This window comes from Mchenga conophoros, linkage group LG20 (assembly GCF_057382185.1).
Source record: "Mchenga conophoros isolate Kocher_MC1m ecotype Shallow Benthic linkage group LG20, M_conophoros_male_GT1.1, whole genome shotgun sequence".
NCBI lineage: Eukaryota > Metazoa > Chordata > Actinopteri > Cichliformes > Cichlidae > Mchenga > Mchenga conophoros.
The window spans coordinates 24,921,402-24,940,160 of NC_140545.1; the positions used below are offsets into that span (position 1 = coordinate 24,921,402).

At 39.3% G+C, this 18,759-nt stretch overlaps 3 protein-coding genes across 3 annotated transcripts; 1 reads left to right on the plus strand and 2 right to left on the minus strand.

Moving 5' to 3' along the window:
* Positions 1-2,730: 2,730 nt before the first annotated feature.
* ognb (osteoglycin, paralog b) lies at positions 2,731-5,460 on the plus strand. Its single transcript, XM_085258894.1, has 6 exons — positions 2,731-2,881; positions 2,974-3,052; positions 3,426-3,590; positions 3,675-3,877; positions 3,961-4,053; positions 4,174-5,460. Exons 1-6 carry the CDS (start codon positions 2,783-2,785, stop codon positions 4,342-4,344), a joined length of 810 nt encoding a protein of 269 aa, XP_085115020.1. The 5' UTR covers positions 2,731-2,782; the 3' UTR covers positions 4,345-5,460.
* On the minus strand, positions 4,866-8,503 carry uqcc5 (ubiquinol-cytochrome c reductase complex assembly factor 5). Its single transcript, XM_085258899.1, has 2 exons — positions 8,205-8,503; positions 4,866-5,460 (listed from the first exon to the last, which is right to left on the minus strand). The coding sequence occupies exons 1-2, from the start codon at positions 8,356-8,358 to the stop codon at positions 5,369-5,371; spliced, it is 246 nt and encodes an 81-aa protein (XP_085115025.1). The 5' UTR covers positions 8,359-8,503; the 3' UTR covers positions 4,866-5,368.
* A 2,175-nt stretch (positions 8,504-10,678) lies between these two features.
* kctd6b (potassium channel tetramerization domain containing 6b) lies at positions 10,679-18,736 on the minus strand. Its single transcript, XM_085260388.1, has 3 exons — positions 18,579-18,736; positions 14,856-14,957; positions 10,679-12,340 (listed from the first exon to the last, which is right to left on the minus strand). Exons 2-3 carry the CDS (start codon positions 14,880-14,882, stop codon positions 11,654-11,656), a joined length of 714 nt encoding a protein of 237 aa, XP_085116514.1. The 5' UTR covers positions 14,883-14,957; positions 18,579-18,736; the 3' UTR covers positions 10,679-11,653.
* Between the last annotated feature and the right edge of the window lie 23 nt (positions 18,737-18,759).

The window sequence follows — 18,759 nt, forward strand, 5'->3', positions numbered from 1 at the left end:
AAAACAAAGAAACAAAATAATACTTTCCATATTGATGATCAAAGGTCAAGGTCAGCGTTTTTCTCAAGGGCACTTGAGCAAGTCAAGATTTTAATGAGTGCAGGCGCTTGCTTGAACCTGATAACCAAACTGACGACTGAGGTTAATAGCAGCAGATATAAATATAAATGTAAATTTTCTATATATGTAAAAAATTATTCATCTTCTACATATTTTTAAAGCAATTGTTTGTGTTAATAAAGTAAATGTCAACACAACAGTATAACCAGTCTTGTTATTTTCACAGCAAAATAGTATTTATTATTCTTAGTTGCACTCCTGTTTCCTCTATTTGCTCACACTCCACCTTCAATGGCTCTGTGTGCACATCTCCACCCTTCTTAAGTCATATAAGATCATTTTTGTCCCAACTCCAGTAGAAACTGAGGTCAGGCTGTGTTGCATAAGTGCACTTAAAATTGCAAGTTTAATAATACTTTTTCTATTAAATCATTATGCAGATAATTACATCTGTAACCTATTTTTTTCCTAATAACTGATGTTCTACAACTACTGTACTAAGGCCTGTCACTCCATTGCGTATGTCTGTGAAGGTTCTCAGTCATCCAGGTCATCGTAGTCAAAGGAGCTTGCAAAGAAAAGCGTCTGGACTTCTTTAAGTTACTTGAAGACGTTTCACCTCTCATCCGAGAAGCTTCTTCAGTTCTAAGGTCAAATGGTGCAGAGTCCCAGATATAAACCTAGTGGGAGTATCCCCCCACAGAGGGACAAAAGGACCCCCTGATGATCCTCTAATCGCCTGAGCCAAGGTGTGAAACTGGGTGTGGGTCCCAATCAGCCAGAGTTTCGGGTGAGTTCATTGTGAAACCTGGCCCCACCTTATCATGCGAATTCCTGAGATCAGATGGCCCAGGATGTGAGTGGGCGTTAAGGCGTCTGGGAAGGGATCTCAAAACTGGATTATAGATGGCAGAGGGTTGGTGTCGTAAACCACCGCCTCTGTTCAAAGATGGTCGCTCACAGTGGACATAGATGGCTTCTTTCACTCCTCTTTCAAACCATCTGTCCTCTCTGTCCAAAATGTGAACATTGGCATCCTCGAAAGAGTGTCCTTTATCCTTAAGATGCAGATGGACTGCTGAGTCTTGTCCTGTGGAGGTGGCTCTTCTGTGTTGTGCCATGCGCTTGTGAAGTGGCTGTTTGGTCTCTCCAGATGCCCAGACCTCTACATTGGAGAGACCAAACAGCCACTTCACAAGTGCATGGCACAACACAGAAGAGCCACCTCCACAGGACAAGACTCAGCAGTCCATCTGCATCTTAAGGATAAAGGACACTCTTTCGAGGATGCCAATGTCCACATTTTGGACAGAGAGGACAGATGGTTTGAAAGAGGAGTGAAAGAAGCCATCTATGTCCACTGTGAGCGACCATCTTTGAACAGAGGCGGGGGTTTACGACACCAACTCTCCTGCCATCTATAATCCAGTTTTGAGATCCCTTCCCAGACGCCTTAACGCCCACTCACATCCTGGGCCATCTGATCTCAGGAATTCGCATGATAAGGTGGGGCCAGGTTTCACAATGAACTCACCCGAAACTCTGGCTGATTGGGACCCACACCCAGTTTCACACCTTGGCTCAGGCGATTAGAGGATCATCAGGGGGTTCTTTTGTCCCTCTGTGGGGGGATACTCCCACTAGGTTTATATCTGGCACTCTGCACCATTTGACCTTAGAACTGAAGAAGCTTCTCGGATGAGAGGTGAAACGTCTTCAAGCAACTTAAAGAAGTCCAGACGCTTTTCTTTGCAAGCTCCTTTGACTCCATTGCGTACTTGTGTGCATGTGTGTGTGTGTCTACAGCAATCTCATTTTACGTGTCAAATTAAAATTTACAAATCTTTGCTCAATGAAAAAAAAGGAATTAATTAATCCCATTTTTTCTAATCATTATGAACTTAGATTTAAACTTAGATTTATTTAAAAAACAAAGAAGTAATGTTTTTTGGGGGGGGAGATTAGGTTCTGATTTGAAGAACCTGGCTGTTCATGGTTTTAGGAGCAGCTTCTGCAACGGACTGATCTGATGTATGCTTAGAATAATTTGGAGAGTCTGATCTATTGGAAGTTAAGTTAGTAAATGATGGAACAGTAACTATCAAACTATGTGAAAGGTCGAGGCTGTAGTTAAGGCAAGCTGTTGTGATCAAACAATCAATAGAACTGATCGGGACATGTTTTAGTGGACAGGCACAGGACAATAACCTCAACCACAGCAGTTATTCAGAAAGAGAGTCACTTCTGATAAAGAAGCAGTCCAAATGGATGGAAAACAATCCAAGTAAAAAGATACTCAACAGTTTGCTCTCTCTGCTTCACTGCTGGTAAATCAATCAGTTTTTCAAATGTAATACCTTCATCCAGTACCAAGCTGTTCCCCCAGTAACAGCAGTGACACCCACAGAATTTAACTGTTTCATGCATTGGGTTTACTCAATGGTTTTCTTATGATCCAAAGTTTTCATCACTTACATCCCCATCGAGCTTTAAATGCTCATCTGTTGGACAGAAATAAGGCGACACAATCTTAAAGAGTGACCCGGACCAGTCGATGTGACACAAATACAGCGTGTATTGAGTTAAAACTAGTTTCCTTTTCTTACTCAGCAGTATGCTGGCAGCTTAATAAAAGTGGATGGAAAATTTTCCTTCTCAGATGTACCCCAGATCTCAGCCTAGCAGACAGCTCTGTCCTCCTCTCTCCAGCCACTGAGGCACAATGATACCATTAAGGATTTTAATTTTCACATATGTAATGCTCCCATGGATAGTGTCTTCTGCAGCAAAGGGTGAATACATGGAAGCAAGAACACCTGCAGTAAGAAAGCTTTGGGGGGAGGTTCAAAACTATCTTCAAGGACGATATGCACAAAAGTGAGAGCTAACTGAGATGATTTCTTCTTTTTGCAGAAAGCTACGGTACGTGCGTCGGACTATGGCGTCCTGCAAGACACAGATACTGATGGTGGAGTACTTCCAAAAGCAGAAGGTAAGGTTTATTAAAAAAAAAAAAAAAGTTTTCCACAACTCTTTCAAAGCTGATTATGCAACACTTGCAAAGGCATTCTTCCACATTTTTGTGAATGGAGCTAAAGCTCATGTTACGTAATAATGGGACTGATCAAGTGTCCTCGGCTAAACTAGGTGCAGTGCATTTTCAAGTGCATACACAACTGTTTCTAGTTTAGTTGCAGCTAATTAAAGGACCTGTGTGTACACCACATTTATTTTTGTTTTGCTGGATCTTTGTTTTCTTTTGTTTTGGGGTTGTTGTTTTTTTTTTTTTGGGGGGGGGGGGGGGGTTGTTTTGAGAAGTGTATATAAATGATGCCATATGATGAAAAGATGTGTGATCATTTCAGTTTTGCCAACATGTCTACTGTGCGTTTGTCTGAGTGGATCAGTTTACTGCGAGGACGTGTCCCCTGACATGTCAGCCGTGCCAACCCTGCCAAAAGAAACGGCGTATCTCTATGCTCGCTTCAACAAAATCACAAAAATACACAGGGAAGACTTTGCAGACACAGGTAAAACAATACTAATAATTTTAAAAATCCTTTGAAGTATTCTTCTCCTCTTAAGTTTTTACTTCCATTATTTGCATTTTTCAGCTACTTTAAGAAGAATTGACTTGTCTGGGAATCTCATCTCTGAGATAGAAGACGGATCTTTCTCAAAACTTCCCAATCTTGAGGAGCTCAAACTCGCAGAAAACAGACTGACCAAACTTCCCATGCTGCCATCCAAGCTAGTAACTTTTAATGCCAATTTCAACAGGCTTAAAAACCAGGGTGTAAAGGCAAATGCTTTTAAAGTAAGTTGGCAAGTAAATGCCTAATGTTAAACCCCTGCAGAAATCATCATCGCATGTTAAATAGTGGCCTTGTGTTGTTGCAGAAACTCACGAGACTGGCATACCTTTATCTCGGAGACAATGAACTGACAGCCGTCCCCCATCTTCCAGAGTCTCTTTACGTTGTTCATCTGCATGTAAGTTCATCTGTTATTTATTTTGAAAAAACAAACAAAAAAAAACTGCAGAAGAAATGAAATTTGTTTTCTGTCTGGAAGTTGTAGCCAAGGTTGTGTTCTTGAATTGATCTCCTGCAGAACAACAACATCTCAACAATAACAGATGAGACGTTCTGCAAAGGAAACACAAGCCACTACATTCGGACCAACATGTACGAGGTGAGACTGGATGGGAACCCCCTGAAGCTGTCGGAGCACCCTAACAGCTTCATCTGTCTGCAGTCTCTCCCTATTGGCTGGTACAAGTGAAACACAAAAGAAACTGAGGCAGACTTTGTGAGTCAGTTCTAGAGCCCGACCAATATAGGATTTTTAAAACTGATACCAATAATTGGATATTTAAAAATCTGATATATCTGCCGATATTTTTTTTCCTTTTGGGCAGACAAAACAAAGATTTCCCTGGCATTTCTTATTTCTAGTTATTCATGAGTCCTTACTAATGTGACAAAGTTGTGGATTTACATTCTGCCCGACTCTGCTCAAATCAGCTGGCTGTTGTGTTCATCACATTTCGAACATATGCTGCCAACAGGAAAGTTGGGGTGTGTCCTCTGATGGCCAAGCTATGCAACAACATAATGCCTCTTCTTTACTTGTTAATGAAATGTGTCGCTATGCACGTATTGGCAGATAGCCAATATCGGCTGATAATATCAGCTGGCCGATATATCGGTCGGGCTCTAGTGAGTTCTTGGTAAAGTGAAGGAGAGTGGGATTAAGATGCACAGTTAGTGCACAGAAAAAAATATAAATAATGAAAAATAAAGTTCTTAAGCGACATTTTTATAGTGATACATATATCGCACAGTTGAAAACTTACACAATTAGAAATCTTTTATAACAAAAAGATTTGATCAACAAATGAAACAGTGTGTTTTTTGTTTAAAAGCAATATCCAAAATAAAAACACCTTTAGTCGTTTTTTTAGTTGGTACATGGCGAAGATGGTTTCTCTAGCTGGTGCTATGCAATGTTTGTTTTTTTTTTAAAATATGAGGCATTACAACGATGAGATCTCAATATGGTTTCCACAAACAAATAATGCCTTTGTCGTTATTATTTTCATCTTTCTGAAACGGATTCTTCTACCCTGTTGCTTTATACTGCAGTGCTGCAAATGAACACTATACAAATAATAAAACCTGCATGTTGGAAGTCATTGCACCATCAGCTTTTCACTCGTTTCTTTAGCAGCATTCATAATTGCATGGGTGTCCCACACTGTCTTTAGATGACGTGTCAAGTCCTTATTTAATCCAATCATCATCTTTCACTTGGCTGGAGACTGATTGAGAACTATCAATCCATCTGCTATCTTTTGCTGGTACTCTCGTTCTGACTGTTTTCTTCTGTAGACATCATCTGGAAAGAAAACAGATTCAAAAGACTGAAATGTGTCTCCAGTAAAAACTGCACAGAGAAAGCATTCTGGATACTTGACACTGATGTCTAACTGAAAATGTGCCAACTATCAGTTTATGTGTCACGGTAAGAAACACACTGGTTTATGCTACTAAACTGTCAGTGTCAAAGTGAGCATGCACAGCAGATATTTTGGCTTGCTGAAGAAGGAAAGAAAGACACATGTAACCGCATAACATTAGTAATGAGTGCATACCACTCAGGTGGGGCAGTTCCAGGGTTCCGGATATTAAAAAAAATCCCCCCCCCTCAAAAAAAAAAGGAAAAAACACCCTTTTTTTTTTCCACTGCTGGATAATAAAAACAGACATTTTCACTTGCAGAGGCAGGTGGAAAAAGTTGGTGTTTCCTTTTTCCCTCTGCTACTGCAAGTGAAAATGTCTGTTTTTATTATCCAGCAGAATTTCTAAGCAATCTGGGCAATATCTAATATCTATAACAAAATGACTGCCAAGCTGACAAACAGCACAGGGAATAGTTTTTTCTCCTCAGTAGAGAAAAACACTTCTTTTGTCCCCAAATGGCCTCTCAATATCACAGGATAATATGTGCAGGGTGGATTTTTTTTTTTTTTTAAACACAAGAGGATTTGAGCCCTTTTTAGTTCTGACAGCACATCTGGAATAATGAGAAATGGGTTTAGTGAGAGTAAAAACACACTGGAGTCCTTTTTCTTTTCAGTCTTTGAGTGACCCCGCTCACTCTATCTCTAGCATTGTGACAAATGTTCCCTGCTTTCATGCATTCACTGGATGGTCCATTTTCTTCAGCTAGAAAATAGTTCCCCCCATAACTAACTAACCTACGTAACTCTACCTGGACATATTATAAATTAAATGTTAGCAGGAAAAGAAAAAAAAACCAGTTTGCACCATTAGATTATAACATTTTTGCACTCACCCGGACATTTACTGACAACTTCCATGTTTTGTGTATATATATCAATAACACAGCAACATGTGCATCAGCATTTCTTTAGTCTTTAACCTGTTTTTCCAACTTGAGTGGGTGTTCGTATAATTAGGTGGAAACTTGTTTTTCCAGTGATTCTGACACCATAGTTCTTTCAAGTGCATTTGTTAGTTAACCACTGTACTCAAGTACTTAACTGGACCACCTACAACATTACCACATTTCAAAGGGACACACAGAGTATTACATGCATTTAATGGATGGTTACTAGTTATTTAAAGATTAATATTTCACAAACAAAGTTATTTATTTTTTTTAAAAATAAGTTGTTTATATACTACTGCTTTATAGCAGATAGTGGTTTAAAAAAGCTCCCAGATATAACATTACAACACTGTTTCTACATTAATATCTTATGGTTACAATAATTACTGGAGCCTGTCCCAGTTGTCATAAGGCACGAGGCGGAGTACACCCTGGACAGGTCGCCAATCTGTTGCAGATCTAACACATACAGACAGACAATTGTTAACACCTACAGCTAATGTAGAATCACCATTTAACCTAACACACATGTCTTTGGACTGCGGGAGGAAACTGAGGTACACACAGGGAAAACAATGCAGACACAGAAACTGCACAGAACAAGGCCCCAGGTTAGATTCAAGCACAGTACCTCCTTGCTGCGACAACAGAGCTAACCACATTGCCCTTAAAAGAAAATGAATATTTTCACAATTGCTTAATTTCTTTAGGAGGTCAGCTCAAGCCTCCAAAACATGAGGATTTCTTGATTATATGACTGTAAACATAAAGGTTCCAATCAACCGGCCAACTGGGGCCTTTCAGTGTGGAGTCTGTAGTGTGGTGCCTGTGTGTTTCCTCTGGCAACTCTGACCTCCTCCCACAGTCCAAAGACATTCACATTAGGTTAACTGGTGGTGGTGTTAATGTGAGCCGCTCTGTCTCTGTGTGTGTAAGCCCTGCAAAAGACTGGCAACCTGGATGGATTTGGCCCAGTAGGAATCCCAGTAGAAGATAGGCCCCGCAAATGGCCTAATTTGGTTTGAATAGCCATCTATCCAACAGGGTGACCAAACCCTTTTAAAGTTTGCTTAAAAACACTTGATCTTTAGCGTATTCTGTGTCACACGCATTAAATTGGTGCCATTTGTTCTACGACATAGTTATCTCCAGTAATTTGGGATAATTATTCCATAATAAAACGTGTGTTTGTTTTTCAGCTCTGAAAATGTAATGTTGGCCTCTTCTCCTCCTTCTGAATTCATGAAAGCTCAAAAATGCCTCCCATTGGAAGGACCTGTAACTCACAGTTTTCATACTGTTAACATATAATAACATTGATAAAAAATCATCTGATTCTGATGGGATTACATGGGAACTCTTCTCTGATTAGACTGCTTTTAGACCCGTTTGGAAGGGTCGACAAAAGTGTTGGTACACACCGTAGGTACCTACAACTATCTAGTAACTACTGACTGTAGGCACTCTCAAGTGTGTCAAGATCACTGTAAACTCGAGGTAAACACGTGTATGAAAGCACTGACCACAAGCATTGGAGTAATTTCCCAAACCGGTAGCTAGCATATAACCAAAAGAAGAGCACACTGGCGCCTTTTATTTGTCCTTTAACATTTGCTAGGTCAGCTAACACAGCTAGCCTAACTTATTAAAACTAGCTAACTTATCTATTAAATAGATACTCAACGTGTCGGTTAGACTAGCTGAGTGAACCCATGGCTTACACTTACAGAAAGTCTCTTGTCCTATCCTCACGTTGATCATGATCCACTCCATGATTCCCCCGATACAGAAAAAGATTGGAAGGAACCTGTACGCACCGAGGCGACGTTTCCCCGGGACAATGTTCAGTAAGTCTTTAATGTTTTTACTCCTGTGAAACATCCTGACACACAAACTGTGTCCTAACAAACACTTCCACGGCGCCCCAGAGAAACTCTGAAGGTGAACTGTTAAGAAACAGCGTGGGTAAATACGAGCAGCACGTCCTTAGCAAATGTTATGAGAGCAACGGACGTGCTAAGTTGGGTGCGTTAATTTTGTACACTGGCTTATACAAAACGGGCGGAACACTCAAGGATCTACAGACTAACTGAGAGCAGCTCGAGGATTTGAAGGAAAACCAACGCACCCAAGAAGAGTCGTAACATCCGGGTGGTATCGGTGTATGTCAAGTGGTGATATTCTGCTCCTTTATGCATAACATGACAGAAAAATACACAATGGGTGTAATATCTAACTATATATTATTGTTTCCATTGCTTTTTACGCATTCTCTGAAACTTTTGAAAACGACCTCCGATTCATACCTGAGAATGAAAATGGACTATTTTTTTAAGTTTGATGTTGAATCTGAATAAATACAAGGCAGGAAATGAATCAGTCTTGTATTTGTAACAAAGAAAAGATGCAGTTACACCTGTACAAAATTACATCGCCTTTTTGTACTAAAGCTTTTGGTCTCACAAACATTGAGAATTAATGCCTAAATTCAAATATTCAGCTGTCTGTTAATGGCAAAAAGCCCCCAAAACATATCCATCACTATCCAGGCACTGCTACAGTCTCTATTTTCATTCACGTCTTTCACTTTTTTGGATTTGAAATCTATAGCTAAGGGGACTGAGGACGGTGTAGGCAAAATATAATTTAAGAGGTGCAGGCTATGACACACGTTTAGTTAATAAAATATTAAAACCTCTTTTTAAAAAATCTGTGTATAGGCTACACATTTTTACAATTCACGCAATGATAAATTAAAAATATTATTTAAAAAACTGTTCTTTTCTACAAATGTTCATTGACACTCTATCATACCATACACTTACATCATCCCATCTGTGCTTTACCAGATGGGATGATGATTATTATTACTACTATGAAAGTATCACTTGTTATTTATTCTCTTATCACTCATTAACACTCTGTCCTTTTCTGCCTGTTTGCACTAATGCACATACTGATAGTTCTCAACTGTATCTTGTTTTTTTACTGCAAGTCTGCACACATTGTTTCTGTTTCTCTTCCTGTTTCTATCCCTATTGCATTGAGGATGCAAAAGGCACAAGAACTTCCCTCCAGGTTAATGAAGTTCTCATTGTATATTCATAGTAATCTAGTTTTTGGTCAAAACCACAGGGAGCCAGTGGAGAGAAGTAAAAACAACAACAACAGCAACAACAAAATGCCACCTGGTGTAGGCAAAAAATAAAATAAACACAAAACTTAATTTTATGATTATATCTCCTTATATTTTGGACCTGAAAATGTACATCAGACTGGTGAGAAAGACCTAGTTTTTCATGTTTTTAAGGAAATTGTACACTGCAAACCAAAAGAAGTTAGTAGAACTTAAAAGTTGAAGCTTATCACACCTCCAATATTTTGATTACATTTAACTAAAATAAAAGTAAAATGTTTAATAATTAAATTAAAAAATACTTAGCAAATCAACCCAAGTGACAAATAGAGAGGGATGGTTTGGATATGTGCAGAGGTGGGATAGTGGATCTTGAAGATTGAGTTCTAAGGCAGGAGAAAAGAAAGTGGAAAGCAAAAACTTACGACAACGTGGGCTAATGCTAGAATTCAAAATCTCAGTTTGATGTTCATGATAAAGCTCTTTCATTTGTGAATTTTAAAAATTTCCGCCAAAACTTACCTGTATAGTATTTGGGGAAAAAAATCATCGGTCCAATAAGACTGCTGTCAAGTCTGGCGTAGAATGTGTTGGGCATGCTCTGTTTGAACCCCTTTGAAGGTGGATCACTGAGTGCATTTAAAAAAAAAATACATATAACCAAAAATAAAAATTTATTTGTTAAACCTTGCATAATGTTAGTGCAGGAAGAGCAACTGATGAAAGACAGACATTTTACTTTTACTCCATTGTCTTTCTCAGAATCTAAACCAATCCAGCTGTTATATCACACTAAAGACTAATGTCATTTATGTTTGGGGTCAAATCAACCCCAGAAATCAAACCCTTCCAAAGAGGTCTGCCAATTAAATTAAAATAAATTAAAATAATATAATTTAATTTTACTAAGTAGCAGGTTCTTGTGAAAGAGTTACATTACTTAATTTAAGTACTTTGAGTATTTGGTTTTACAATGTACATAAAAAGAATATACAATTAAATCAAGATGGCTTGTTTTGTGAAGAAAATCAGTTTTAAAAAATATTTTTGCAAAACTATTGCACCTAATGTTAAACATATACACGCTTTATTATTCAGATGAATCATTGTGTTTCATAGATGTTCTACTGTATTTCCTCCAAATAACAGCTATAGTGACTTTGTACACGACTGCACGGAGCCTTGATGTTAGAACTGACAAATTACATCAGATCTAAACATCAGAGTTAAAATGAGAAACTATGCAAATTTAATGAAATGAAATACACAGATGGGTTTATTTTGGCTGCAATGGCTGGAAACATTACTGGTGATATGAACAGTAACAGTATGGTGTATTTTAAACCGCGCACAGGACATATGTACAATATACATACACAAAACAGTCAGACACATGCAACAACTACTGGGGGCTTCAGAAATAGTACCATACAAGGGGCTAGACCTAAGAGACTAATTTCAAAATCTACTAGAAACTGACCAAGAAGCTACTGAGCTAAATAAGTTATTATTCATATTATTAGTATTATAAAAAGTATACTCCTGACATCTTACAAAAACATTTAGTGATGTGTCTGGAGTCAATAATAATTTTAAATTAACTTCTACAGTTCTATTTTTTTCTACAAATTGTGGCTTAACTTCGTATGAATGCATTTTTTTTTTTTTTTACTATTAAGGTACTCGGCATAGGCAGACTCAAATCATACCTTCTTTATGACCTCATTTCTAAAGACTTTTTTCTTTTTAAAGCCACCGTTATTCCTATAATAATAATTTACCCACACTATTTTAGTATAGGGACGATTCAATGTCCCTATATGTATAAAATCCCATGTTTCTATGGTAGGCCTTGCACTCTAATAAACATGTGTAGGGATAGCACAGGAAAAGTTGTAGCCCCGAACAGGTGAATAAATCCAAATTCACATCTTCTTTGATTTTTGCTTTCTGGATTTTCCTTTTTTAAAATCATGATTTGCGTAATATAAAAGACAAATCCAGCAGTAGTGTCACCTATAACAATTGTGCTACGTAAACTCAGTCTTCAACTTTATGAGCGGGTCTGCAGAAAGTCCAGTGATGCTCCACCGTGTTCTCATTGGCACGCTCACTCATGTGATGCACGCGTGTGTTCCGAATGGTGAAGCCCTGTTTCATTATGTAGTCCATCAGGTGAACCCTTAGGGACACCTCTTGGTGATAGTCACATGGTCCAAAGGTGAATGACACTTGGCAGTCTCTGGTGTCCATCATGTGTTTGTTCCACTTGGTGAAGTTGTTAGAAATACCTTCTAGCAGGGCATGAACCTTAGTAGTTATGGTTAGCTGCGTGATGATAACAGCAACAGGGTTTGAGTACTTTGACAGTTTCCGAGTGCTGGAAAGCTCCACGACCTGCTCAAAGATGTCAGGAGGGTACAGCGGCTTTGGATCGTTGAGGCACTGGATCAAAGGTTCGATCTGGTAGAAGTCCGCCTCTTTCCTCAGGAGGTCCGTCTCTGTGAAGTCCAAAGGAAGGGTAAGCTCAGATGTCCGCAGGAAGTTCAGGATGTACCGGAAAAGTGTTCCATCCCGGTCGATGAAGTAATTCCCTTGGGAATCGCGGGTTGTAGGGAAATCTCCTCGGAACATGGCTCCCAGCATGGAGTCCGGATAGCGCTGCAGCGTGGATAAACTGGTGGTGTATAGGTGGCCTCCCACGTTCAAGGTAACAGGAGTAGTCATCTAAAAGAAAAGAAAAACCTGTCAAGCTCATGCTATTGGAACTATATAAAAAAAAAAATTACAATGAAAAAAATATGGTAAAACATGAGTGGACACAATACAAGTCACTGAATCTAGAGCCCCCTCCCCAAAAAAAAAATAAATCAAAAACCTTTTAAACATCAAAGTTGCACAAAATAGTTTCCCACCACACGAAATTTATTTTAAGTATCTTCATAGTTTTATTTTTGAAATACACCAATTTTTATATACTGCAGGAAAAACGAAAATAAATATTATAATGCAAATTTGCAAAAAAAAACAGCATATGCATCAAAATAAACTATTTCCAGCAGTGCAATATGAGTCCTAAGCATCCCAGAAACGACACAAAGTCATAAAGTCAAACATAACTTTTAAAAACACCAGTATAGGCTCATAAGGCCCTGATGGTAAAAAACTACATTTCCGCAAAATGACATCACTTCCGGTTTCGGGCAGGACATGGAGGACATGGATAGTTCACGCTGATGGACATAGGAAGTGTTACAAATAGCTGATCGGATTGGCAAAGCGTGTTTCTGGAATATTATGTTTTTGTTGCTGCAAGTGCTTTTTAATGCAGTTTTTGCAAAGCTATTGTAACCCACATCAGATTTGTGGGTTGTGCTGCTGCATAAGGTTGGAGGTGTAATTTTCCCTCCCCGCCGCTAGGAGGCGAGTATGCCTTGAGATGACTTTCTGTTAGTCAACATTTCCTGTTGTGGAAGCCGTTACTCACGAGGCAACCGCTACTCACGAGGCAACCGCCAAATTAGCTGAAAGATCCTGGATCTGAGATCTGTGAAATACGGCCGTGGGAAGCTGCGTCAGCTGGACGAGCTATCTCACCACGAGCTCCGGTAAGGGATGCTACATGAATGTTAGCACCATAAAGACATGTAGTTGACTGCTGTTAATATATTTTCTGCTTTAAAAAACAAAACCAGTCGGAGTTGTGATATTTATGTTTAAAGTACTGTAAGATCACTGATGTGCAGATGTTTAATTTTAAGTGCTAAAGTATACATTAGAATGTGCCCAGCTAACCGCTAGTATTAAGCTACTGCTTAGCGATCTCTGTGTTCTAACATTACTGTGATTCATCTGAGTTTGTTAGCTTTCCAAAACGTTGGAGAAGCAGTAATATTGTCATGTAGTGCTTAAATGCACCCTTTCAGTTTTGTTGACTTAGAAGTTAATTCATTTGATGAAGATGCAAAAAGTTCATAAAATGTGATTATAAAATGTGAGGGATCTCATTACTCTGTTGAATGTGTTAATGTTTAAAGAAGTTGATATATTTTTCTGAGAAATAATTCAAGTTGAAATATCTTAAAAAGAAGAACAGTTAAAAGCAAGCTGTTAAAAGGATAAATATGGGAGAGTGAATCTTATAAGTTTATTTATTCCCAAAAGGGTAAATATAAGGTATATTTTCTGTTGCACTAAGACCTTGTGTGATGTAACTCAAGTTATTTTATGATGGTTGAGACATTGTATAACTAAAATAATTTGTTATACTTGAGCAATACTTGACTGAAAGATGAGTGATGGAAAAGGCATAGATAAAATAGTAATGTATGCACTCTGCACTGTGTGCATAGATTGGTTTTTGACCAGGACTGGATCATTTGAGATCTGAACCCTGTGGGTTCAGTGGCGAGCCAATCCCAAGAGAGTGACTGTCGACGGACCCGAGTGCGGTGTGGCCAGCCGTGGGATCCATCTTCAGCGAACCTCAGGACTATTACTACCTTCCTTGATACAGATAAGACTAACACTTTAAAAATCTACCCGGGTAGTGTTAGAACCAATGGACAGAAACACACACACAAGGAACTCTAATTTCTCTTTCTAAAGAGAAGTGGACTGAGCAACGGGAGCGGAAGCTCTTTAATTGAAACTCTTTGGAGAATTTCCTTAAAGAGGATGTTGTTTTGATTTTATTTTTGGGCCCTTTAATGTGCGTTTGTGCACTGTAGGAAGCCGGCTTTAGACAGGCAGGGTTTGTAAACTTTACAACTTTCAATACAGTTTCTATTCAAATCACATCTTATCTATCATTGTGTGGTTCCTTCTCTGCTGATCCTTTCAAGGCTCCATAGTCTTACCTAGAACTTTCTGATACTGGTCCAAAGTCGTCGAGACAATAATTTAATGCATATCTCATGTTGTTTAATTGTAATACCTGTTACACTATATGTGGAAGGAAACTTTGACTTAGGACAAGCTGATGGCATAAGATGTAAGTACAACGCCTCCGGTTTCATATGCAAAAAAAATTATTGCGCTAGCTTACATGGTTGCAGTGCTACCGGGATTTAAAAATAGTTACGCAAAACAGAGCGTGCCTGCTCCGACTGGCTTTAAAGGGTTAATGCAGGATTTGCTTTATTAGACTAAACTAGTTTCAGCTAAAGTGGCAACAGAGCAAGTTTATGTGATTATGTGATCCATTGTCAGACACATGTCAGGTTTCTTAGGTGTCTCTTACCCTATGGCCCCAGTCTCCATTATCCATTTGTAGAAGAATAGCAGCTTGGCCAGAACCAAAATAGAGAGGGAACGAATGAGGATCAGCTCACTTTGATTTCACCTGTGAGAAAACAGTGATATTAACATCAGCTGTAACAAGACTTCATATGCAGAACAAGACGGACACAGTCTTGTTCTAGGTTAAATGAGGTTTTTCAGTACAGACTTAAGCATCTGTGTGCATGCCTTGAATTATTTGAGTAAGGGTAAGCGTAAATAAACAGACTGTGCAAAAGATTTGAGTGGTGTTATTTTCAATGTGACTTTACCCTCTTACTGTGAAGTCAGCAGCCTGGGATGTTAGTAGATGCTGGGACTCTTGTGATAAGATTTTATTAAATTTGCATTCAGGAACAGGTGGAGCTGAAGCTCTGAACCTTAATCCCAAAGCCAACATGGCATTGAAGTGCTTTGTGTGCTCAGCACAAGTCTGAATTTCTAAGTATGGATTTTATTTAATTTAAAGAAAATAATCTCAAAAGCCACTCTGCATAAACACGAGATGACAGGCTTTTGTTTTAGCCTCCACACTTACTCATGATAGTTGTCATAAACCTTACTAATCTGGCTGTTCTTTTGGAAATTCTGACATTATTCTTTTTTACATAGTTCTCCAGCTGTACCCAATCAGGGTCAAGAATAACAGAAAAGGGAATATAAGAATACGCTATAAAAACAGTAATGTCCTTAAACCATCATTAAAGTAACAAGATCAACTGGGGATTAAAGAAATACAAATGACAATAACAATGTTACCAGATGTCACTATACAGTATTTCATTGATATTCACTGAGTGTAGTAAAACAATTTGCACTGCTGCGACAGAGGAGGATGTTAGGGTGCAGCAGGGTGATATGGAGGAAGATGACCTGCTGTGGCAACCTCCAAGGGAGGAGCCAAAAAAGGAAGTGCTTATAAACACACACAAACACGCACACACACACACACACACATATATATGTATGTGTGTGTATATGTGTGTGTATATGTATGTATGTATGTATGTATTAGGGGTGCAACGATACACAAAATTCACGGTTCGGTTCGATACTTTGGTGTCACGGTTCGATATTTTTTCGATACAAAAAAAATGTTCATGCCTTTTTAATTTGTCATTTATTAAAATTATAAATATATATTTTAACTCAAAAGTACAGTTTTTAAATTTAACCCTAACCCTTGTGCGTGTTTTTTATTTTGACAGCGAATACGCACCTGCGGACCACTTATGTGCAGCCCTGGTTATTTAGCTCATCATATTGCAGCCACAGAAATTCTTTTGTCCATGAAACCATAAAGCTGCACTTTCTTTTTGCCTTATAGTCTGATTTGTCATAACTTCTCCGTTTTGTGGTAAGCTTTTCTTTGGCTGTCACTTCTTCACCCTGACCTGTCTTATTTGGCTCAGCAGAACTAAAATATATATCTGTCTGTGAAGGTTCTCAGTCATCCAGGTCATCGTAGTCAAATATATATCCTGCTGCTTTTACACACGCACTCACATAAGCTCAGCGATTCTCTGCGCGATCAACCTCTCACATGTTTAAGCTGCGGGAGATTTCACTTGTCATGTTTGCGTTGTAAGCTAACGATTAATAAGACAATGTCAGAGGAATTGGTGCACAAATTATCATCACTCACAGATCAGTGCTGTCGCTCTCTATACACAGTTCGCACGATTGCAAAGTGAAAGCAAAAAAACAAGCGCAAATTCAAACGCAATTTCAATATGTCACATATTGACAGTGGCTCATCGATGCCAATGACATAATTACCCAGCTACATTTCCGAAAGAATGCAAAAGCATTGACATATATTTTTCCTTCCTACAAAAGCCCGACGGGCAGGGCAGAGATAGATTTTGGTACCCCGACTGAAAAAAATCGCTAGCCCCAGGACGTCGGGCTAGCGATATTGCAAGCCCTGTATCTGATTGAGGAATCACTCATCTTTGGAAAAGAGAGTTTATTACAGAGAAATGTCTCTTTCCAAAATAAAAGCTATACTATCCGCTTCTTCTGGGCTATATTCTCAGCAGCATATTAAACAGCTGTCTAAATGACTCGGCTAAAGTTAGTAGCATGCTTGCTTGTTTTTTTTCTGCTTCCACTTGTCTTTGCACTAGGATGATGTCGGCGTAAATGTGCAGTCATATTCGTTGTGTTCCCACTAGTGCTTTCAGGTTAATCTCGTTGAAATGACCTTAACGCCACAGCACGGCAAATCTCCGTTAACGAGCTACCGCCGATCGCCCCGTGCATGGGGCTAGACGGCCAACACGTTAACGAGCTAACTGCGCTAACACACTAGTTCCCACCCATGTAATTGAGCATTGCATGGCACATCCAACATACTGTTTTACTTTAGTCCATGACTCGCTTACCTTCAGGGTCATACGTCACATGAAAACCAAAATAATTCCAAAGGCCAGATCTGAATGAGGGTGGTCCATGGGGGAGGTCCATGTTGTAAGGGGAGCTTAACTTCTGTCTCGCTAGCTTGCCCTGCGCTCTTCCTTCTGACGATGCTGTCTGTGTTGAGCGCTCAGTGAATCTGCGTTCGACTACTCCGCCTAGGCTGCACTGTCGACCCTAGGCGGAGTAGTCGAACGCAGATTCACTGAGCGCTCAACACAGACAGCATCGTCAGAAGGAAAGTTGATAAAATAAATTACAAATTTTGTATTGTTCGATACATATGCGTACCGAACCGAAAGCACTGTATCGAACGGTTCGATATCGATACGAATATCGTTGCACCCCTAGTATGTATGTATGTATGTGTGCGTGTTAATTTAAAGGAAACTGCCAATTTAAATAATAAAGCACTACTATCCACTTTCCCAACTTGTGTACCACAAGGAGACACTTAGAGTATCTGCATATTTCTGTATACTTAAAGTAATAAAGCAAGTATAAGTAAGCCAATGTTCTAAGTAAGAGAGTAACTGATGTAAATTATACTCGCAGAATTTGGTTTTATGATCTGAGCTTTCATCTATAGGCAAATAACGTACGCGGTACAGTCCTCATTCTTAATTTCCTTTAAGCAACCCTTAGTACTCTCCATCTCATTTGTTATGCTACTATAATGTGGCTGGTTGCAGAGCAGCAAATACAAGGCATGGTTCTATCAATTGCTGCTTCCCTGTTTAAATATAAACTTAACATTTCACTTTCAAAGCATGAAAGTCGGGACTAAATAGCAGAAACCACAAAAGCACTCAACTTGAAACTTAAACCTGGCGCAGATAAGCACCCTATATAAAACTGCCCACACAGACCTGTTTTACTTACAACATTTAACTAAGGTGTATTGGTTCACTGCATGCTAGTGAAGCCAGCTAACCAATGTTTCTTTAAAATATCCAGTCGACAGTGCCTTTGCAGTATTTGCTGCCAACTGGCTAACAAGCTGCTACAGCAAGCCCCGAAGTGCATTTTTAAGTTCAGTACCGTTACTACATCACAAACCCAGCTCGGATACACAGAGCTGTGTGGCGTGAAACACAATGAAAGCATACAAGTTAACATACAACCCGCTAATCTAGCTAATTGCTAGCTTCTGGTTAGCAAGCTAACGCAGCTAGCATCCCATTAGCTGCTCCTACTGCTAAGGTTAACGCCAGGGTCTTAGTAGGACCGAGCAGTGAGTGACACATGAGCTAAAACCATGCCTTACCTGCTCTCTTTCGTGCGTACTTGTGTGTTTGTTTTTATTCAGCGACAGAAGCCTGTGGTTGGTGTCTAACGGTGCAGCTTGAGAGTCACTGATGTTTACCGCTGGTCGCACTGGGTAACTGTGCTCGGCTCCGGGCTAAACCAAGACTGCGCACACAAGGAGGATCAAGGAAGAGAAGGAG